Below are 23,738 nucleotides of genomic sequence, written 5' to 3' on the forward strand. Positions count from 1 at the left end.
GTATCTCTAGAAGAAAACTGGGAAAAAAACAAGTTACTGCAGAGAGAAGGTGAAATAAGTGCTGAGTAACACCCCACAGGGGAGGGATAGCTCAGTGGTTTGAGCATTGGCCTGCTAAACCCAGGGTTGTGAGGTCAATCCGGGGGGAAGGGGGTGACACTTAGGGATCTGGGGAAAAATCAGTACTTGGTCTTGCTAGTGAAGGCAGGGGGCTGGACTCAATGACTTTTCAGGGTCCCTTCCAGCTCTATGAGATAAGTATATCGACAAAGGAAATATGAACTGGTCAGCCAGCAATACGGAACATCCGTTGATCCGCAGCAAGATCTCTACCAGTTCTATACGTTTGGTATGGATGTCTGTCCCTAGTTTTGGCCTTTATAAAACATTAGGCCACATAAACGTTAATTTGTAGTTATTTACCTCTGTCCAAAAAAGTTACAGCATAAACAATTCAGACAGTATTAACTGACATGTAATAAATAGCAGCTTATACCAACATATGTAATCAATTAGGGCAATCGCAGTTAACTCATGTGATTAACTCAAAATTAATCACGATTAATTGCAGTTTTAATTGCACTGTTAAACAATAAAATACCAATTGAAATGTATTAAATATTTTTGGATATTTTCCTACATTTTCAAATATATTGATTTCAATTCCAACACAGAATACAAAGTGTAGATTGCTCACTTTATATTATTTTTATTACAAATATTTGCACTGTAAAAATTATAAACAAAAGAAATAGTATTTTTCAATTCACCTCATATAAGTACTGTCGTGCAATCTCTCTATCATGAAAGTACAACTTACAAATGTCAATTTTTTTTGTTACATAACTGCACTCAAAAACAAAACAATGTAAAACTTTAGAGCCTACAAGTCCACTCAGTCCTACTTCTTGTTCAGCCAATCACTAAGACAAACAAGTTTATTTACATTTACGGGACATAATGCTGCCTGCTTCTTACTTACGATATCACCAGAAAGTGAAAACAGGCATTTGCATGGCACTTTTGTAGCCAGCATATGCTAAACATTCGTATGCCCTTTCATGCTTTGGCCTCCATTCCTGAGGACATGCTTGTTTAAACAAAACAAAAAAAAAATCATTAATTATTTAAATTCATTAAAATTTGTGATAACTCCTTGGGGGAGAATTGTAGCTCTCCTGCTCTGTGTCTTACCTGCATTCTGCCATATATTTCATGTTATAGCTGTCTCAGATGATGATGTTCATTTTAAGAACAATTGCACTGCAGATATGACAAAACGCAAAGAAAGTACCAATGTGAGATTTCTAAAGATAGCTACAGCACTCAACACAAAGGTTTAAGAATCTGAAGTGCCTTCAAAAATCTGAGAGGGATGAGGTGTGGAGAATGCTTTCAGAAATCCTAAAAGAGCAACACTCCAACGCAGAAACTAAAGAACCTGAACCACCAAAAAAGAAAATCAACCTTCTGCTGGTGGCATCTGACTCAGAGGATGATAATAAACATGTGCGAGTCTGCACTGCTCTGGATCATTATCAAGCAGAATCCCTCATCGGCATGGACGCATGTCCTCTGGAATGGTGGTTGAAGCATGAAGGGACATATGAATCTTTAGCGTATCTTGCAACACCGGCTACAACCATGCCATGTGAACCCCTGTTATCACTTTCAGATGACATTGTAAACAAGAAGCGGGCAGCATTATCTCCTGCAAATGTAAACAAACTTCTTTGTCTTCGTGATTGGCTCAACAAGAAGTAGAACTGAGTGGACTTTTAGGCTCTAAAGTTTTACATTGTTTTATTTTTGAATGCAGTTTTTTTTTGTTCCCAATTCTACATTTGTACGTTCAACTTTCATGATAGAGATTACACTACAGTACTTGTATTAGGCGAATAGAAAAATATTAATTTTGTTTTTTACAGTGCAAATATTTGTAATAAATATAAAGTGAGCACTGTACACTTTGTATTGTGTTGTAATTGAAACCAATATATTTGAAAATGTAGAAAACATCCAAAAATATTTAAATAAATGGTATTCTGTTGTTTAACAGTGCAATTAATCAAGATTAATTTTTTTTAATCGTGCGATTAATCGCAATTAATTTTTTTAAATCGCTTGACAGCCCTAAATCAAATCTATTAACCCTGTGATAAAATGTGTTTAACTGTGAGACATCAGAAGACATGCTGATGTTACTGAATACATAGTCAGTGTGATTGTAGGGATACAATCGTTGAAAATATTTCTAGCATCCCACATGCTGCCATGTGGTAGGTAGTCAATATGTGGACAGTGAAACTCTGGATATGTGTAAAGAGCACACTATCTACTAAATACTACTATGTGGTCTGAATTCCCATATGACCATTTTTGGTAGCAATTCTTCTAAGATGACCAACAGCTATGTGTGCACATTAAGCTCCATGATTATCAGATTTTCAGCTATATGCCCATGTTGATGAAGGTGCAAGAATAGGCAGTAATTTGTCAGATATTTACTTTTTTCAAGAACATAACAGAATTTAGTACTCAGAAAGCTGCTGCTCGTATCTGTCTTAATCTCAACAAAAGTCACAAGCTGGACCTTTCAATAGTACTGCAGCATTTAAGATACCAAGATGCTGGACAATCTTAAACTCCAATATTCTAGTACATGTAGTGCCCATAGTATTTTACGTTCTTAAAAAAAAAAAAAAAAAAAACACACGTGTTCACTGTGTCCTGCAGGTATTTGAAACCTATCAGGGTAGTGGAAGGAAAAACAACATGGAGTTCAAATATTTAGGGGTAAGATGGGTCTTTTTCACTGATGCGAACACAAACAATTCATCTTCCTCTTTAAATACAAAAGAAAAACATTCTGAGATATCATTTTAAAGTGATTTAATTTGTGGCTTAGACTCTCAGACTACTGTATTACTATAGTAGCAATATTGATATCATGCTTGTAATCCTTAATATATTTTTTACAGAGCTGATTTTTATATTATTTAATTCTGAAAATGTATTTAAGTTCAGTCTCACCTGCATTTTTGCTCCATTTCATCTTTCAATTGCATTTCATTTTGAAGCTGCTCTTCTAACTGATAGATAGTTTTCTGCATAGTTTCCAGCTTAAAGTATATAGACACACATTAAAAATGTATGCATTACATTCTATGAAACTTGTAAAAAAAAATTCCAGCACTTGCCTGGACTAGCTAAATGATGTCATAATCAATCTATTTTATATCAAGCATTTAATGACAGAGAGGAATGGAAGAGACTAGTTTCCACTCTGTGCACCAACACTGGCATGAGAAGAAAAATGTAAAGAATATGTTTTGTTGGTTATTAAAGTGTGATATTCCCTTTTTGAGTCTTTTAAAATAGATTAATTACAAAACAACAGCAATGCAATATAGCAGTTGAAAAATCAAGCAAAGTATTTCTCAAACTTCAACTTATTCCTGCAGTGCTATCTCAGCTCATAGATTTCATTATACAGAATATGTAAAATTGAGTAAGGCCTGATCCTTCAAACATCTAGGCTCAAGAGTAAAGCTTTATGTACCTGAATAATACTCCTGAAAACACATGAGTAAATTACTCATATGCTTAAGTGTTTACAGTATCAAGCCTAAGTTATTATTGCAAGGGATACAGGAAAAGTTATTTGTATTTACATTAAAATTTCCTTTTTTCCCCTCTAGTAGGAAGATCCACAGATCTTTTTCAGTCAATCTTCTGCCTGTCAACAGCTCTAGATCAGACCTGGAAGCCTCTGATAGGGAGGAAATGGCTCAGTCCCCAAAGACCTAGCCAATCTGAGAGAATTTCCACAGCTTCTACTGTATGACCACTTTATAAACCTTTGAAACTACTAACAAGAACTTCAGATCCTCTTACAACAATAAAGTTACTAAGCAGGATTTCTTCTCTTTGCCATAAAAAGAGGACCACCAAGATACATCCCAGATGTTCAATATTTTCAATCTCTTCAGGAGCTTGGCCTTAGTTGGTTCACCCAGTCTTCACTCAATATTTTAAGAGCTGCATGGAAAGGGATTTACAGTTCCAATTTATATCCTGAAAGGAAATGTATCCAAGTGGTCTTGCTATCTATCCCGTCATCTTCCTCAAGTAACTCTTCCTAAGGTGTGTTGTCTAGAGGAAAGTGTAGGTGTGTTGCTACTCTTCTATAAAACAGTATCTAAATACTCTGGGGCAAGAGCTTTGTTTTGAGTCTCCCCCTTATTCTGAGGAGTCAGACAACTGTCAGTCATTTCAGGAAGAGGGATCAAAGGACTGCTCTTCCTAACTCTCTGAGATTCACCCCAACCATTCCCCTTCCTACCAAATTTGTGCTTTGAGAAATTAGGTTCTAAGGCTCCATAGTAGGATGATGGAAAAAGGAGGTTCCATGTGATGTCTGTCCCTGCTCCTTCTGAATACTTTCTACAGGAACTGTTCCGCTGCTCTGCTGGTATCTGATATTTGGGGAGAAACTCTAATGCTCTTTACCCATCTTAAATGGGAGAGGTGTGAGAGATTTTTTTTTCCTGCTTCTGAGCAGGATGTTTCCTCACTTCCTTTTTCTATTTTTTAGACTTTTCTTGCTACTCCAATGGAAAAAGGAAGACAGAGAATCCATACTCCTTAAGAGGCTGAGGAGTTTGGCAAGTGACTGCCCCTGCTGGTTTTATCATTTTGCTTTCTTCCACACCATTGGGCTGCTCTGAGGTATCCAGAGATAGAGTGGAGAGGCTCTGTAACTGTCCTCCATCTAGATAAGACAGTATGCTTTATCAGTTTATTAGACTCTGCCACAAAGCTTTGAGATATGAAGGTGTTCCCCAATCTGTTCCAGAGGAAGTGGACTCCATCATGAGATCGTAGAGTAGCCCTGACAATGAAATCTAAAGGGAGAATCCCACCTACTGCTGTGCCATAGAAAGTGTGTAACCCTTGAAAGAGAATTCCTAAGTGGTACCCCTTTGACTTTATGGATGGTGTCTAACCCCATAATTTGTAGGGACAAGGGGGGACCAGGGGAAACCTGTACATGGAGCAGCCATTTTGCCTGAATGAGTCACACAGAAAATAAGGCTGGGTTACATAAGGACTCACCCACACTTTGATAAAAAAGGGCATGGGAGCTGGGCAGAATAAATGAAGGGCTCCTACTTGCTTCTCGGTGTCTGGGTTGCTCTCCTTTTTTGTCTCTCCATGCTGACAACTCCAGGGTGGGTTTTTTGTTTGTTTGTTTTTGTGGAGGGGAGAGGAATAGTCGTCCACACTGGCAGTTGGGGATGACAGCCCAGGAATTTCTGTACTCAATCTTGCTGGCTTGTGCCTTTGGCTGCCTGTGTGGTGCAGTTCCCTAAGAGGCCTGCCCAGACATGCTGTGCTAGCAGCTGCTGCAGCCAGTTACCTTAGTTATCAAAAGAAGTACTTTCAGAGAGGTTTCTGCTAAGTCTGAGGCTAAATAGCACCCCAGCAAAAGTCTGGAATTCAACAAACTGAGCAGTTAGAATAAAAACATTTCTTTGTGGTATTGTTTCTTTTCAGCTTCTGTTCTGCATTCTGGGGTAGGGATAGGGTTACCATATTTGAACTTTCAAAAAAGAGGACACTCCATTGGGGGGGTAGCCCCGCCCCCATCCACTCCCTCCCACTTCCCACCCCGACTGCCCCCCACAGAACCCCCAACCCATCCAAACCCCCCTGCTCCTTGTCCCCGATCGCCCCCTCCGGGACCCCTACCCCTAACTGTCCCCCTAGGACCCCACCCCCTACCTATCCCCTGACTGCCCCGACCCCTCTCCACACCCCGACCCACTGACAGCCCCCCCAGGTACCCCCGACCCATCCAACCCCCCCTGCTCCCTGTCCCCTGACTGCCCTGACCCCTCTCTACACCCCCAACCCCTTGACAGCCCCCCCCGAACCCCTGAGCCATCCAACCGCCCCCTGTTCCCTGACCCCTCTCCACACTCCCGCCCCCTGACAGGCCCCCCCAAGAACCCCGACCCATCCAACAGCCCTTGCTCCCTGTCCCCTGACTGCCCCTCGGGACCCACTGCCCCTTCTCCAACCCCCAACCCCGTTACCATGCCGCTCAGACTAATATGTCTCGCTCCACGCGGAACCAGACACGTTGCTGCGCTCCCCCGTGGAGCGCACAGCCCTGTCCCCCCAGAGCGCTGCCAGCACGGCGTGCTGAGGCTGCAGGGGAGCAGGGAGCAGGGATGGGGCTCTGGCTGCTGGAGGCCCCGATGCGAGCGGCTCAATCCTGCCCGGCCGCTCTGTCAGCCACGTCACGCTCTGCATTGAGAGGGAAATCTTGGACCTTTTTAGATTTTTACAAAGTCCTCCCGGACGGCTGTTTAAAACCCAAAAATCCAGACATGTCCGGGATAATCCGGACGTATGGTAACCCTAGGTAGGGAGAGTTTGGAGAAGTCTGCCTACAGTAGAGAAGGCAAGAACAAAAAACTCCCTGGGATCTTTAGGGGCTGGCCACACCCTCCCTGACAGTGACTTAACATGTCCGGTTCTACCTCCTGAGTTGTGAGAAGGCTGAAGACCCACTGCAAAAGAATTTGTGAATCTTTTTGAACTTAACTTTTAAACTCTGATGGGCATTGACTTTCAAGTGTTAAATCAAAATAAGCGAGTAAAGTTAATTCATACTTCCAAATAGATTCAGAATTTCAATTAAAGGACTATGGATTTCTTCTCTCTCTAGAATCTTAGGGTCCAATCCTATGAGGTCCTGAAGATCCTCAAAACCCAATGTGTTCCCTGGAAATTGCAGGCACTCAATTCCTCCCACAAGGCACTCAACACCTTGCAGAACTGTATACCTAGGCAGTATCTTGTGTTACATTTACTTAACTTTGTTTGCAGTGTTGTTATAGCCGTGTTTCTCCCAGGATATTAGAGAGACAAGGTGGGTAAGTTAAGATCTTTTATTGAACCAACTTCAGTTGGTGGAAGAGACAAGCTTTCAAGCTACAAAGAGCTCTTCTAGGGAATTTTCACAATGACTAAGCAACTCAGGTGCCTGCTCAGGCACTTTTGAAAATCTCACTAGGTGCCTGTCTGCACCTTTCGGCACCTAAATACCTGAAAATCTGGCCTTAAGTTCTTATTTTCTCACATCACCAACCAAAGGCAGGTGAAATAACATACAAGAAAGAAGACATCAGTCAAAATGGGCACAAAGAATCAGCATCCTCCAAATCAAACACTTACTGAATTATGTTAAGCCAATACAAGATATACACTTGGTTCCTCTGCCCTTTAAAAATATTTCTGTAGGTAATACAGTATTTAAGAACAAACTACATAGAGTCATCAAAAATAGGCATAAAACAGAGCAATTTCTGCAGTTGCACTTTTTTCCCCCTTTCATTCAACTGTATAGCCTTCCTTTTCTTCCTCTGTTTGGAAAACACCCTGTATTACAAACTAATTAATAATAAATAGTAACAGAACAGTCATTGATATCTGCTTAATGGAATGGACAATAGAAACAAGTCATGGATACTGCTAGTTGCATCCAAGCCTAGCACAATAGCTATTAGAGCCAGCCAGAAAATTTTCTGATAGAACATTTTTCCATCAGAAAACGCCAATTTTAAATCTTCAAATCTTTAAAATGGGTTGATTTTGCCAAAAAATTCAATGGGAACCTGCCTGATTTCCTCCTCCCACCAAGCCATCTCTCCGGAACCTGAGGCTTCCGAGGCTCCTCAACAGGTCACCTGGTATGGAGCTTGGGATCTGAGGATCCCTGTTCCTCAGCATCCTGTCTCATGGGGAGCTTGAGAACTGCGGCTCTCAGGGTTACTCGGCAGCTTACTAGGCAAGCTGTCCTGGAGCTGGGCTCCCAATAGTGTCCAGAGCATCCAGGCTCCCTGATTCTTCCAGTGCTCCCAGAAGTTTCAGGGTTTCTAGGCTCTCAGCTCCTCAGCAGGCTGTTGGGCTCCCAGAGATCCCTAGACCCCGCACTTGCTGGCTCTCTGGGGAGCTGAGCAGCCTCCTGCTCCCTGGCTGGTCTCATCACAGGCTGCCTGTCCTCCTAGCTCTGTGGCAGCCTGCCTGGCATGCTACTGCAGATCTGGCTTCTAGGGAGCATATTTTATTTTGGAAAACCAAAACTTTTCTATTATGGAAATATTTTGGTGTTTCTTAAAACTAAATATTGTGGAATTTCAATTCAGTGAAAATACTGAGATTTCAGCATTTTTCATTCCGATTCAGGATAATTTTCTTCTAAAATATCGATTTATTTTTCAGAATTGAAATTCTGTTTCCCTGCCAGCTCTTATAGCTATGTCAGTCTAAACAGTTAAAATAAATGTACTGATTTTCCATATTTCAAAGCACTAAAGCAGTTTCATGTCATTTAAAATTACTTCAGTATTTCAATGTGCAGTGTACCCACTGTCAGTTTACACAAAACTAATATTGAAATACATACCAGGCTTTTATCTATACTGGAACTTGTTCTGTTGTCATTTGAATTTTCTGCGGAGGCAGATAAATACCTATAACAAAATATTTAATTAAAAACGTTTAAAAAGCAAGGTTATGAGAAAGAGAAAACAGAGTAAGCTAGTTTAAAAGGATCTCCAAAGATTCCAATCTCTGTGAGATCCAGCTAGCCAAGGCGGCTATAAGGACAGATTTTTAGTGCTTGCGTTTATTATATTATAAGATGTAAACACATTTAATTAAAAAAAACATACAGTTCATTGTATAATTTGTCTTACGTTAAGTAGAAATCTGCAGTTTTTACCATTCTTCTTCTAGGAAAAAAGTACTTCCTTTTTTAATAACTTAAAAGTTTTGCTTTCCATGGTTCAACACTCTCTTGGGCCCTGATCTTGCACACATTTACTCACATGCTTAATTTTTCTCACAGGAGCAGTACCGTAGAAGTCAACTCTGCAGAGGTTATGGGCATGGAACCCCCAGTGAAGTTAACAGGAGTTCCATAGATGGAGGGACTTGCAGCACAGGGCTCTTTAACAGTATTCCTGTTTTATGTAATGGTATCTATTCCGCATACCGAGTAGATACATATGTTTATTTGCCATGACTGTGTATGCGTATTTGTCATGGATTATGAAAGTCAGATAAATAAATGCAAATAATTTGCTGATTATCTTAAAAGCTTGGGATAAGATTCTGCTCCCAACTCCTACATTTTTATGCTTGAGTAAAGGAGACAGAATGGCATAAAGGGGCTCCACAAGCCCTGGATCCATTTTAGGAAGAAGCAGCTTAGCATGCGAAAGACAGCCACAGACTCTCTTCGGAGGACTCTCTCCCACATCCTGATGTAAGGAGAGTGTCTGGGGCAGGACTAGGGGTGAGGTAGATGTGCTGGAAGCAAGGCTGCAGCACAGAGTACTGAGGAGATTTTGGGGAACATTATTACTCAGACAGAAAATAACAGGCTCCTATAAATCAGACAGCTCCCATAAATTAAGCTGCCTAACTTACACCTGGGGCCACTTTGGCCCCTCGAGGTAGTCCAGAATCAGGAGGATACAAAGGTGGCTTAAAGAAACCTTTGCCCTTCCTTCCACTGGACTTTGAGGTCTGTGAAACAACCCAAAATCTCATCCTTGAAGATTAAAAATATATTTATTGCCCTACTTTTTCCATTTGACAAATAATGATTTTTCCTGCAACTTCAAAGGAACAGGAGTTAATGTGGCTTTTTGGGTACATTGGATTCCAGTGTGATAACTACAGCCAAAGCCATGATGGGAAAGGGAGCACAGAGAAAGTAGCAGCTAAGCAGTGGTGTCTATAAGTGCTATACCTGTAAAAGGCAGAATGATTCCAGAAACTTTGGGGAAGCATGTTCAGAAGTCACACTTATTACATACTTAAGAGGTATAGTATGTGCTTTCCCCAATGCCAACATCTGGAGTACTATCAAGTACATAAGATATAGGGCTATGACCCTGCCTAATCACACTCCCCTTGGGATGGTCAGTGCTAGCCATCTCAACCTCCTTGCACTTAGAGTGCTGCCTGCAACACTGAGGCTGCATCCTTCACAGGTGTGATGACAGGCTCTCAAGCACCTTCTCCCCCTTATACAAATGTGTGCAGAGACGGCCAAAATTTGTCCTTTTGTTTGTAATACTGTATTAGAAAACAAATGTAAGATGTTCTTATTTTACAACAATATCATTGGTGCTTCTATCAACAATGCAAAACAATGCACAGGGTATATATGGTTTGTGTTCCCTTGGATGACTGGATGGCAATACTTCAATAGCAAAGCAGTGGTTCTTGTGTGTGTGTTTTTTATTCCACAGGAAGGGAGTGGTTGAATTAAAAACAGAACATTTAGAACCTGAAGGAATAGCTACAAGATTATTATTAAGGGAGTATAAAGTAGATTGTAGAGTACTATCCCTTAAAACTTACTGGATCAGACCAATGGTCCATTTAGTTGTGTATCCTACCGAAACAATGGCCAGAAACAGATGAGTCAAAGGAAGGTGTAAAATACCTATAATGAAAACTTATTTGTGGCAGTGGGAGGTGCCCCCCAGTCAGTCAGTCAATGGTTGGCTTATGCTCTGAAGCAAGTGGGTTTATACACCTGATACATTTTTATTCTATCTAGGGATAGCATTATAATAAGAAAGTATTAGCTTTTTCTGAATCCTATTTTTCTGACTCCTACACTAAGGATCTGATCCAAAGCCCACTACAGACAATGAAAAGATTCCCATGGACTTCAAAGGGCACTTGATCAAGCCGAAGCTCTTGGCCTCAATAACATCTTGTAGCACTGAGTTATACAGGTTAATTGTGCGTTACGTAAAGTATTTCTTTTCTTCAGTTTTGAATTTGTTGCTTTTTAATTTCAGTTAATATTGTTTAGCACTCAGCTTTTCTGAAATGTTAAACGAGAATGTCTGAAAACCACATTAAGGAGATGCTGCAACTCAGGAATCCTGGGTTCTATTCCAGGTTCTCAACAAGTATGTGCTCTAGTGTTTATAGATTATTCTGATCCCGTCCACCCTGTATTCCTCCACTCGGGCTGCCATCTTCTGTTCCCTTCGGTTGCTATCCACTCTGCCCCATCCCCTCCTCTGCTCCCTATTCCTCCCCATCTCGACTCCGATCCCTATTCCCATCTTCTATCACCCCCAGCACCTGTCTCAGTATTATCCTATCAACCCCAGCCTACTCCTGCCCCCACTTTACTCCTCACCCCTTTAAATTCAAGTCAGACAGTTTCCTCCAGAATGCTTGGGCACCAGCAGAGGGGGAGTGGGAGGACAGGAGAGACAGCCTCCCTATTTTTAATTTTTGTGCCTCACACTACAGTGGTCCCTGTCTGCCAGGAAGAACAACTGCAGGGAAAGTTGTTCTCAGCTCCTGCAGCCCCAGGAGTAAGCATGCTCAGTCACTGTGCAGATGACGTGCATAGCTTGGTTGGTACATACCCACGAGCGCTTTGTGGGGATAGAGCATGCTCAGCACAGATGGAATCTTTAGAGAATTTAGCTGCCAGCCTCTAACAAACCACTAGCGAGTATGTCTAAATTGTTATTTTCAGAGGCTTATAACTTATCCAAAATTTGGGCAGATTTGCACAGGGATGGCTAAAAGCACACATCTGACACATAGGCGAGTCACCTGCCAAATTTCAAGTCCCGGCTCCAAAGCACAGAAGCACTATAGCTTCTCCGTAATATACTTTAACAAGGGCAAAACAATTTATTTTTCCCTACCGTCATTCTCAAACAGCTAACCTGATTTTTTTTTTTTACTGAACCTGTCCAAACCTGCCTGAGGCAGACACCCAGCATGGAAAAATATCAGTCTCAACAGCTAAGTTCAGCAAAGTTATAAGTAAGGTTACAATTTAATCATGGGTATTTTTAGTAAAAATCATGGATAGGTCATGTGCAACAAACAAATATCACAGCCCGTGACCAGTTCATTACTTATACCATAATACCCCTGATTTAATCTGGGGGGGAAGGCTCTTGGGGGAGGGAGGCCTGGGATGCCAGCAGCTGCTCCAGCCACCACCGGAGGGGGGAGCCCGGGTGCCAGCCACCCCAGAACCGCTGCCAGGGGCTGCCAGAGCAGCAGCCGATGCAGCTGGCACCGGGGCCGGGGCTGCTCCAGCAGCGGCTGGTGTGGCTGTCCCCAGGGCTGCCTGAGCAGCTGGTCCCAGGGACAGCTGCTTGGGTGGCTCTGGGGTCAGTCACACTGACCGCTACAGAAGTCACAGAGATCACAGGAAGTCACGGAATGACAGACATGGAGCCCTAGTTATAAGCAACTGAAAACAGGGACTTATAACAGAAGGTGTTGGGCAACCTTTAACCATTGTTGCTACCAACACAATCTATGCTACTGAATAGTATTGACCATACAAATAGCAATACATGCAGTTTGAACTGATGTTATTTAAAACCTCATGGGCAGTAGTGCAAATTATAAAAATCATGTCAATTTCATGCTGCTGCTTGGGAGAACTTTAAAAGAAAAAAAGAGACTAAGAGGCAGAGTGGAGTAGTGGAGCCACTATCTTCACAGCAGCCAAGTGAGATCGAGAAACTTCCTTATCCTTTCTAGCAGCCATGAGGAGACTTTAAATTGATCAGATATCTATTAGCTAGAAACTGATCTAAAAGAAAGTCCCCAAGCAAAGTCAAGGAACATCATCCTGGGGATAAAGTGAGTTTCGGCTGCATTTGGCTTTTCATTGTCCTGGGATCACTGGTTTTGCCCTCATCCTTCTGGCCTTGCACAGACACTCTCAAACTACTCTTTAACCTCTTTAACCTCTAGTAGATGCCTAGTACACTTTCTAAGCCAAATTACTGTAATGTCATTATACGTATGGTTAATTCAGAATCAGTAACACTGACCCGACTACAAAATTCCTGTAACATTTTAAAACACTAACGTCTAGCGGTGGAACCATTTTCATGTAAATGCCACAAATTATGACACTAGAATTTTTCACTTTTAAACAGTCTATTAGCTAAATATACAGTGAGTGTGAGAGAGAGAGAGCGCGCACGTGCATGTGTACACACAAAAATATGTAAATAAGAATCAAAAATACAAAACTTGGTGATAGTACATAACATTAGTTTGTTTCCTCCATACTTACCGATGGTTGCTGTAGTATGTAAATCCTACAAAAGGTAGCTGGTTGCCAACAAATGCTTTTGGTATAGGGAATGTTTCTTCCTCTCCCTTGTCTTCTTCCAAATCATCGAAGTTACTAGTGTCAATATCACTACTTAAATCAGGAACAACTGGTGCTACAGCTAGAATAAAATAAAATTATCATTCCACTCAAATGACAACCAGCTAAATGACAAATAAATGTAAATGTTGTGATCAATATTAGAATTGTCCCTTCTGTTACAGTCAATAATTTTTGTGTTATTTTAAATAGTCATGACTTGACATTTAGGGATGTGTGTGTGTCAGTAGCTGGACAGATGTGACAGCAATCATCTGAACAAATTTAGGTCCTGATCCTATAGTATATGGGGCAATGCAGATTCAGTAGGACACTGTGCAGGTACAGCAGTTCACTTTTGTGCTATGTAATACATAGATCTACGTTGAGGCCCTGATCCTGTCAAGTTAACCATGGACATCATGAAAAGTCAATAGAGGAGTTCAGAAACAAAAACTGAAGTGAAGACCAGTGTGTGTTCTGACTCCTTTGTGCCACTCTGGCAGTGAAAGAGGCAGAAAGAAGCCAGATTTGACCAGCTGAGAATTCTGTTGGTGTTGATGAGTTCTCAGTTGGAGGAGAGCAAGCATACTTGGTTCCTGCACTACCCGTCCTCCGCTACTCAGCCATGGCTCAGAGGGCATGTCAGGGACATACAGAGACAGAAGGGGGCTTGATCAGAGCACATCCTGCCCAATCCCCAACTGACAAAGTCTGGAGAGTACAAGCAAGGAAAGTTTAAAGCATTCCCCACTGTCTGACTGGATCTAAATTCTGGGGCAGCAGAGAATCTGGCGCTCAATTCTCCAAGAGGTTAAGGTACAAACAAAAGCCCCATATTTTCAATAACTCTGAAGAACTTTTGTGCTGGCTTTCATCAGGCAATTTTTGCATTCAAATCTATCCATTTATCACATGCACTTACACTGTTCTTGTTCTTTCAAGAAAAAAGTTTATTTTGGGTTCAAATCAAAGTTATTTGTTTTTAAAACTATTTGTATAACAAGGAGATATAGTTACTCTCATACCTTATAATTACGCATCCTTTGGTCTTGCCACAAGCCCTTCTGTGGGCAACTATTTGCACCAGCAGCAAAGAAAAGAATGGTTACTTATCCTTCAGTAACTCTGATTCTTCAAGAAGTTGTAAGTCATTGCAGATCCCACTGTAGGTGCGCATACGTGTGCAATTGGATTCTTCTGAATAGCAAAGTGGGGGAGGGGGATGTCTGTACTTATACCCCCATATGAGGGCATAAAGAGTGGGCCAGCCAACACCCTCCCTCAGTTCCTCCACAACTCAAACCCTGTGATAACTGAAGGCTCCAAAAATAAGAAATGGGAAGGGAGCTTCCGCAGGTCATTGGATCCACACTGCCAACATCATCTCAAAGAATCACAATTACTGGAGAGTAAATAACCTTGCTTTCTTTTTTGAGTACGTGTCAGCGTAGATTCTAGGTAAGCAACTGGCAAGTAGTATCCCCCTGGGAAGGTGGTAATGAGGAGTTCCAGCTAAATCACTTGAATAATGATTTTACTACTGCTCTACCAGCTAAGTCCACGCAAAAAATGTCTGACAGAAGTCAGTGGGTTACTCTACATCATTGCTTTGCAGATTTCTGATACTGGTAATTTTCTGATGCAGGCAATGATGCAGCCTGATCTTTGGTGGAGTGAGTCTCATATACGATGGAAGAGGTACACCAGCCAACTGGCAACATGATGAGATTCTTTGTGTATCCATTTTGAAAGTCATCTTGATGAGATGGCCTGACTTTTAGAGTGTCTGGCTATAATGAGAAATAGACTGGGTGACAGACTGAACAGTTTGGTCCTGTCAACATAATAAAGCGAAATCCTGGACACAACTAGTACAGTAGAACTTCAGAGTTACGAACACCAGAGTTACAAACTGACCCATCAACCATACACCTCATTTGGAACTGGAAGTACACAATCAGGCAGCAGCAGAGAGAAAGGGAGGGAGGGAGGGAGGGAGGGAGGGAGGGAAATAAATAAATAAATAAATAAATAAATAAATAAATAAATAAAGGCAAATACTGTGTTAAACCTAAACTACTAAAGTAAAAAGGAAAGCAGCATTTTTCTTGTGCATAGTCAAGTTTCAAAGCTATATTAAGTCAATGTTCAGTTGTAAACTTTCGAAAAAAAACATAATATTTTGTTCAAAGTTACGAACATTTTAGAGTTACGAATAACCTCCATTCCCGAGGTGTTTGTAACTCTGATGTTCTACTGTATAGGCAATTGCTTTTCTCCCAGTGCCCAGTATGGTTTCAGGAAGAAGAAAAGTAGGTTAATTGATTGGTTTAGATGAAAATCTGAGTCAACCTTGGGAATGAATTTCAGATGAGGTCTTGTATCATCTTGTCTCTGTGGGGTGTTGTATAGTGAAGCTCAGCGTAAGTGCCAGAAGCTCACACACTCTTCTGGCCAAAGTAATAGCCACGAGGAAGATTAACTTAAGCGTATGTTGTTGTCAGGAGCATTCTGAGAGGTTCCATTAGGATGAGGAAAATGTGGTTGAGCTCCCAGGCAGGAATAAGTTCTTCAGCCGGTTGGTAAGTATTTATTAGCCCATGGAGGAACTCTGATACGGTCAGATGAGAAAAGAGAGAACTGTATCAGTGAATGAAAAGTAAAATTGTTGCAAAGTGGATCTTAACAGAACTGAATGAAAGGCCAGCCTCCCTCACAACAGATAGTCAAGGATCTCCAGTATCAAGACCTGAACTGAATCCAGACCACGTTGATGTGCCCATATTGAAAATGTCTTCCATTTAGAAGAGTAAGTCTTTCTGGTTGACATTTTCCTGTTTTGTATCAGGATTTTCTGGACCTGCACAGAGCAGCCCTTGTCTGGGTGTATTCAACCAGCCAATAACCCACACAATCAGGTGCAGTGACTTTGGGTCTGGATAGAGTAGCTGTCACAACCAGGTCATGGGCAGCCAGACCTAATGGTCAGAGACAGAGTCCACAGTCATAAGACAGCTGTCAAAAGTGAGGATACGGAGATCAGAAGCCAGAGACAAATTTGAGATCAGAACCATGAGTCAGGAACCAAAGTCAAGCCAGCTCAGGATACTAGGAGGTTAGAGGCTGGAGAAAAAATTGGAGATCAGGAACCACAAGTTAGATGCCAGGAGTCAAGTCGGGTCAGGATGCCAAAAATCAAGCCAAGGGAGCAGGAGCAGGAAGCGCAAGGCAAACAGTCTGGAACAGGGTGGAGCTCAGTTGTTTAAACAGCTTCCTGTTCCTACTGTTGGCTTAAGTACAGCCAGCAGTTCTTGGACTCCGCCAATAGGACCTCAGGGCAGAGCCTCAAATTGGGGCTGGGTTACGTGGATCCTAGGTAAGCAGTTGTCAGTAGGCTACCAGGTGGAGGTTTGGAGCGTGACCATTCCTAGGAATCCTGCAGACCCAAGTTTGAGACAGTGAGTCATGACAGTAGCTGTCCATAGTGTTGGAAGTTCAGGTGCAGGCAGTCCAGAAACTAAATGTATATCTGCAACAGATCTGCCAGTGTGGAGCTTACATTAATAGATTCTAGGTACAGCAATTTTCACTCGCCTACCACAGCCAGATGGGGATTTGAACCCATGGCCTCTAACATTGGCAGCAGAATCCATGTTCTTACCCCACCAGGCCATCTATGAGAACAATAGTGACTTTTTCTCCTCTCATTTTGGAACTCACCCAGAAGATCAGAAAAAAAAATCAGTGGAAAGGCATATAGGAGGCCTTGGGACTACTGAAGGAGGAAGGCATCTGGTATCAAGCCCAGACTCAGGCATGGTCTGGAATAGTTCTAATCATTGGTGGGGAAACAGATACTGTAACAAAGGAATATCAGATCTCTGATGTACATCTGCAGTGACCACTCAAGAGAAATTACAGATGGTCTAGTCAGGAAGTCTGTAAAGTTAACTCCTGGGAAGTGAAAAGCCATGGGGGTTAACTTGTGTGGGTGGCACCATTGCTTGGGTTTCATATCTTCCAGACAGAGGAGAGAGAAGCTTATGCTTCCTGGCTTGTTTATCCAGCGCATGGCAGAGGTGTCATCTGCCGGGAAGTGCACTATGGAATTGTGAGGAACAGATAAGACTGTCATGGATGCTACCCTGATGGCTCTGAGCTTCAGAACGTTGATGTGGAGCTCCATGTTTTCTGGAGACTAGGTCCTTTGCATTTGTAAGTGACCCAGGTTGGCTCCCCAACCTGTCCCTGAGGCATCCATGATTAAAGTTCTTGTCAGAGAGATGGCAGAAGAACAGTACCCTTCCACACGTTTGTGGATTCCTTCCACCACCCCAGTTCAGCAACCATGTGAGGTGGAACCATGACCTTCTTGCTCATTTGGTGCTCCCCAGGGAAATAGACCAATATGAGGCAAAGTCAGAGCAGTCACAGGTGAAATCTGGCAAGTGGCATCATATATGTGCACACCGACATATGACCTAGCAGTCCCAGACACATGTGGTCAGGTTTGATTCTTTCTTGAGCCCTAGCGATTGCACTGACAGGAAAGTACACTATCTTCAAGAAGGTACACCTTCATCAACCTGGAGTCAACAAAGGCTCCTATGAACTCGATCATCTACAGTGGCAAGAGAAATGATTTTTTGTAGTTCACCCGGATGCTCAATTGAGATAACAGGGAGATGGCAGCAAGCCTGGAATTATGCCACCTCCTGCTGGGATGTTCCCTTGATCAGCCAACTGTCCAGGTAAGGAAAGAGCGCATGCCCCTTCTTCTGAGACATGTCGCTATTACTGATAGGCACTTTGTGAAGACTTTCAGATTGTGGAGAGTCCAAATAGTAGTACCTTGTGCTGGTTATGACTGGGACCCCAATGTGAACCGTAACTACTACATGTGGACCAGATGGAGGCTACATGGAAATATGCATCTTGCAAGTCAAGAGTTGCACACCGTTCTTGAGCATGAAGTGCTGGAATCAAAAAATGTTACCATCCTGAATCTGAGGCAGCATTTATATTTGTTCATTCTCCTCAGGTCTATGACAGAACAAAAAAACCCTGTCTTCAGGATAAGAACATATCAGGAGTAGAAGCTTCTTCCCCTGTACTCTTGCAGTATGTCTCCTACAGCTCCTAGACACAACCCTTTAACAGGCTATCATGAGAAGAGTCCCTGAAGAGGAACAGGGAAAGGGGGTGGATAGGAGGCATGCATTGGAAATGTATAGGCTAGCCTTAGGCAATGTCTAATGTCCATTTATCAGCTTTGATGGCCGCCCTGGCATGGTGGAAAGGGGCAAGGCAGTTCCCAAAGTTGGGAACAAGTCCCAGATTGGCTCCAGTGTGACTCACGATGCTCTTGTCAAATCTGGGCTTCTTTCTTTGTTGGTAATTTGGTTGTCAACTGCAGGAACAGGGTGGGGCCTTCTGCCTTTGTTGGGGCTGGTACTTGTATGGCTTTCTATATGAAGCCAGTGCATAGACCCCAGGAATCACATCACGGCCCTTGAGGAAATAGAGTGCTTCATCTGTTCTCGGGATGATGAGCTAACTTCCCTTGTAGGGCACATTCTCCATAGTAGCCTGTACCTCATGTAATATGCCTGAAGCCATAACGGCTGCCTCATGGAGAGACATACAGGATGGGTGGATGGATGAATGGCCTAACATGTAAGTAAATCAGGCTTACCCTCAAAGAGTTCTTCAACCATCCAAGAAAAACCGATTCTTGTTGGAGACTTAATACTCAGAAGAACTGAAAAAACATTCTGCAAGGGACAGGTGGACAACAGGACAGTGCACTGGGCAAGTCAAGTAGACAGGCAAGGATCCATTGGTAATGGTTCATATCAGCATTAATTACATTACATTGCCAGGATATCTCGCAGACAGTAGATGACTTCAGGGAACTCGGAAGCATGCTGAAGAAGAATCCCCAAGCGATATTCTCCAAGATTGCTCGTAGGAAAGGAACTAAGGAAGACCGAAGATCGTGGAAGTGAATCACTGATTAGGTAAGTGGTATAGGGTTGAGGGCTTTGGTTTTGTGTAACATTAGCCCACCTTCTGTGGCAGAGATCCCTGGCTGCGGCCCCACTGCCAGCCCAACCCCACCTCCAGCTGTGGCCCCAGCCTCAGCTCCCTTACCTCTGTCCGCGTTATCGTCGTCTCCCCAAGCCGCGGCCCCACGCCTGGCCCCAGCAGGGAGGTGCGGATTGGTGGGGGGGCCGCAACTCTCAAAAGTTTGGGGGTAAAAAGAGGGAAGATACGAGCACTTGGTTAGCACAAAATCAAGATGTTGAAAACAGATTTAATCAAGAGCCCAAAGGACATGAAGAGAGGAAATTCTTGAATTGCCTACACACTAACACTAGGCGCCTGGGTAGCAAACAAGAGGAATTGTTTACGAGCATACATTTGATCTAGTTGGTATTACTTAAATCTGGTGTGATGATTCACATGACTGGATGTTAAAAATCAAAGGTTCTAATCTATTTAGGAAGTATAGAGTGGGCAAAGGGGGGTGTGGGGTGTCTCTCTACATCAAAAATGGCATTACTTGTTTCCAAGTCACTAACAACTTGGAAGAAAATGACCTCGAATGCTTATGGATCAATGTCCTAACAGATAAAGCATAAGATGAGCTATTAGTTTGTGTCTGCTACAGACCACCAAATCACACTAGGGAACAGGATATGACCACTTCCTTGAGCACCTGTCTATAATGTGGAAAGGGGAAAAAAAAAAACCCTGGGTGATCACGTGGGTCCTTCAATTTGAGTGACGTGCCAATACTAAAACATTTTTGGAATTTCTAAACATTATAGATGACAATTTCCTAACTCAAAGTGTTGCACCCAATTTGGGGGAAACTGTGTTAGACCTTGTTCTAACAAAGAGGAACTGATCACAGAAGTAAAAGTTAATGGTAGTTTAGATACAAGCCAGAGATAGTAAGGCTCAAAACCGCTCCACCCTTTATGCCCTCACACCAGAGCATAAAGAGGCTCAGGCGAAAGCACAGTTCCAATGGACATTGCTATTCAAAAGAATCCAATCTTGGGCACGAGATGCATGCACACCTACAATGGGATCCACACTGACATATACTCGAAGAACACTGAACTACATCATTACCAGCCATTACCCTCTCTGTAAAAATCTGCCTCCTTAGGCTTGATGAGCATGACCTGATACCAGCCACTCTGAAAAAGTGTGACTGCACAGTTCTTACCTTATACAAAAAGCTTTATCCTTGTGAGTTCGGTTTATGAAAAAAATTTAAATAGTCTTTATTAAAAATAAAGATGAAGAGATTCAACCCTGAATCAAGCTATAAAAATAAATAAGCCACAGCACTATCCTCCAAGGCATAAAACTGAATAAACAGGCTTTATAGTGTGTTCTAAAAGTTAAACTGATGTGGTTTTATCAGACCAGTGGGAGAAAGAATGCCAGAGTTGAGTGACCCTATACTGAAAACTTGGCCTCCAGCTCCCAGACTTTCAAATTGAGACATGGTTAGCAAGAAGTTACCAGTTGATCTCCACTGTGTGATGACCCAGAGGAGAATTTTTCAGATAACTCAGACAAACATTGTTCTTAAAAAAAATACAGTTCCTGGAGCACAGTGATAATATGCTTTCTATGACTCAAACCAATAAGCAAGCAGGCAGATACATTCTGTACCACAAACTTCTAAGACATTTTAATTCCATATCAAAACTTTCTATTGTCACTTACCTTCCAAAAGCTTATGATATCATTATCAATTAAGGCATAATAAATACAGAAGACAATATTGCTAAGAAACTGATCTGGTCTCAGCATTTGCTAAAAGAAAAAAAAAATATACTGAAGAAAATCCTGAACTGTGGGGGAAATCTAAACAGACTTGCCTCTTAGCAAAGTATAGAACAAAATGTTAATTACATTAATTCAATATTTAAAGAGAGAAAAGCCTTCCATTAGAACAGAGAGGTGACATCACTTTTGCTGATACACATTGTAAATAAGAGAATATTACTGCTTCAGTACAGAGAACTACTTACTGTCTCTAAGAGTTTCCCAAGCCCACTGATCATTTTTGAAGAAGAGGTGTCGCTTGATTTCTTCTACACCATTTCGTCCTAACCTCACTTCCCTATAAACAAATGTTTTTTAAAAAAAAAATACCATGTAAGATTTTTTCCTTTCTGTTAACAAGACTGATTCAAATATCCTAGAGTTAGAGGTGAGAGTTTACATCTGCCAACTAAGGGCAGTACAAAAGCTCTAGTTTCTCTGAAGTTGTGACATAGAATGCCCTATACCAGTACAAGTAGGTTCATGAGGTTTCTTCCCTTCATCCCATAATGCAATCTGGTCTTAGGTCTTGTCTACCACAGGGAAGTTTTATCAGTTATACTGATATATTCATATCTGTATAACACTGCTCCCTCTCCCTCTCTCATTCAGTTATAACTGTGGCATTTCTGGTTTAGCTTAAACCAAAAATGCCACAGTTATAAGTGACATAAGCTAAGTGACATAAGCTAAACAAACAAATCAACTAACTAACCAACTCCACTCTTATTCTACAATTAGAGTACCTAAAAGGAGATGTTATACTGATATAATTATATTCATTTAAATTCACACCTTTGGGCATACAAAATAAACTTTTAAGTGTAGACAAGGCCTTCCGCTATCAAATTCACAGCTAAAGAAATGTCCCTCTAATTTAAGAAACTGGGCCCAATTATCCTCTCACTTCCACTGTTGTAAATCAGTAACTCCATAAAAGTCAGTTTCATTTGCTGTAAGTGAGAGGAAAAATCAGGCCCATTATCTCTTGTCCAAGTTCTTTACGATATAAACAGTATTCACTGACAGCATTCACACACTTTCAGAAAGAGCAGAACCAATCAATCAATAATACTGCTCCACATGACTCAGTCAATTTTCCTATGTAGCATTTCCACGTGCAGACCACTGCTACTTGGCTACAATGCAAAAGAAAATGAAAAAGAGACAGGTAAAAAAATAAAGCAATAAAAAGAGGGGAGAGGGAAAAGGAAAAGGCAAGACAAGGAAAAAAACAACAGACTAAGAAAGATGAAATGGGAGGAAGAGAAAGAGAATAATATTAGGGTAGAGGTAAAGGCCAGAATAAAAAGTAATACACCTCTACACCGTTATAACGCAACCCGATACAACACGAATTCAGATATAACGCGGTAAAGCAGTGCTCCGGGGGAGTGGGGCTGCACACTCCGGCGGATCAAAGCAAGTTCAATATAATGTGGTTTCATCTATAATGCGGTAAGATTTTTTGGCTCCCGAGAACAGCGTTATATCGGGGTAGAGGTGTACTGGTAACTCCACATAAAATGTTCACTCTAAAATTGAAATTAATTATTACAATTAGATTTTTGGTAGTCCACCAGACTACCATAAAATAAAAAATGCTACCTTTATAATAATCTAAAAAGTATTGAAGAAGAGAAAACTATATTTAAAAATTAGGATTCTCTCTTAACTTGCCACATACTCGCCTAGATATTTGCTTACACTTTTGGAGCCTGGATAACATTTAACCCCATGCTCTCAAAATCCCACGAGAAAAACTGAATTTGTAATGTCCAGAATTAACTTTTCCATATTGTCTTTTTATGGAATTTAAAAGACTGATTTCCCATCAACATTTTCAATTACCCGGTAGTTCCCAGGTAAGCATGTAATTCTGTTTTTAAGGGTTATTAATTTATTCTAAAATCAAGCAACTTCCATTTAACAATGTAGCAAGTGCTACATCAAATTAGCAATTCAAAAGTTCCCATGATGAAAAACACTTCTCATGTGTACAAACTGTGAATTAAATGTGAAGTTAAGATACGAATGCCAAATTGATATTTCAAGTCTATTCTTATTTGCAGGCCCTATTGATGAGAGTGGAATATCATTTGAGATGCTAGCAACTGAACCAACAAAGTTCTCTGGTTCCACTGCCCTTATTACCTGGGGAATCAGAATGAGACACACAGGAGGATCCTTACTTTTTAAGAGACTGTGAGTTGTGTTCTTGTAACTTAAAGGAAAAGTCTATCTAAGCTTGTAGTAAAGCATAAGATTAAATGAGACTAAATATGCAAGCTGTCTGTTGTTTTAAAATCTTTTTTTCTGTAATGTTTTGTTCCAAGTAATAAATAAAAAAAGTTTGTTTTAAGGTTTTGGTCAATATGACTAGTCACTGGTTCCCAAACAGAGGAAATGCAGATGCCTGAAACCTAGTCAGACCTATAGGGTGATATGCAGCTGGAATACTCACAGTAGTTTACAGGTGTCCTGGTCAAATAAGGGGAGAAATTGTGAGATTCCAGCCCAAGAAAGGTAAAGAGGAGCGGGGGATGGGAGAAGGGAAGAAAAAAATGGAAATAAGTAAACCTGATGGAGGTGCACTCAAAGACAAGAAAAAGGACAGAAGGTACAGCTGACCTCA

The 23,738-nt window shown here is 41.6% G+C and overlaps 1 protein-coding gene across 2 annotated transcripts in view; it reads right to left on the bottom strand.

Annotated features, from left to right (window-relative positions):
• Positions 1–23,738, bottom strand: part of ROCK1 (Rho associated coiled-coil containing protein kinase 1) — a 178,554-nt gene that overhangs the window by 71,305 nt on the left and 83,511 nt on the right. For both annotated transcript variants that reach the window (XM_024210773.3, XM_024210772.3), the window contains exons 9-12: positions 21,310–21,401; positions 13,172–13,331; positions 8,480–8,546; positions 3,034–3,122 (exon numbers count right to left, since the gene is read on the bottom strand). In XM_024210773.3, the coding sequence (XP_024066541.2) occupies positions 3,034–3,122; positions 8,480–8,546; positions 13,172–13,331; positions 21,310–21,401 (408 nt within the window). The remainder of the gene's footprint in view (positions 1–3,033; positions 3,123–8,479; positions 8,547–13,171; positions 13,332–21,309; positions 21,402–23,738) is intronic.

This window comes from Terrapene carolina, unplaced genomic scaffold (assembly GCF_002925995.2).
Source record: "Terrapene carolina triunguis isolate 2854851 unplaced genomic scaffold, T_m_triunguis-2.0 Scaffold58, whole genome shotgun sequence".
In the NCBI taxonomy this organism is placed as follows: domain Eukaryota; kingdom Metazoa; phylum Chordata; order Testudines; family Emydidae; genus Terrapene; species Terrapene triunguis.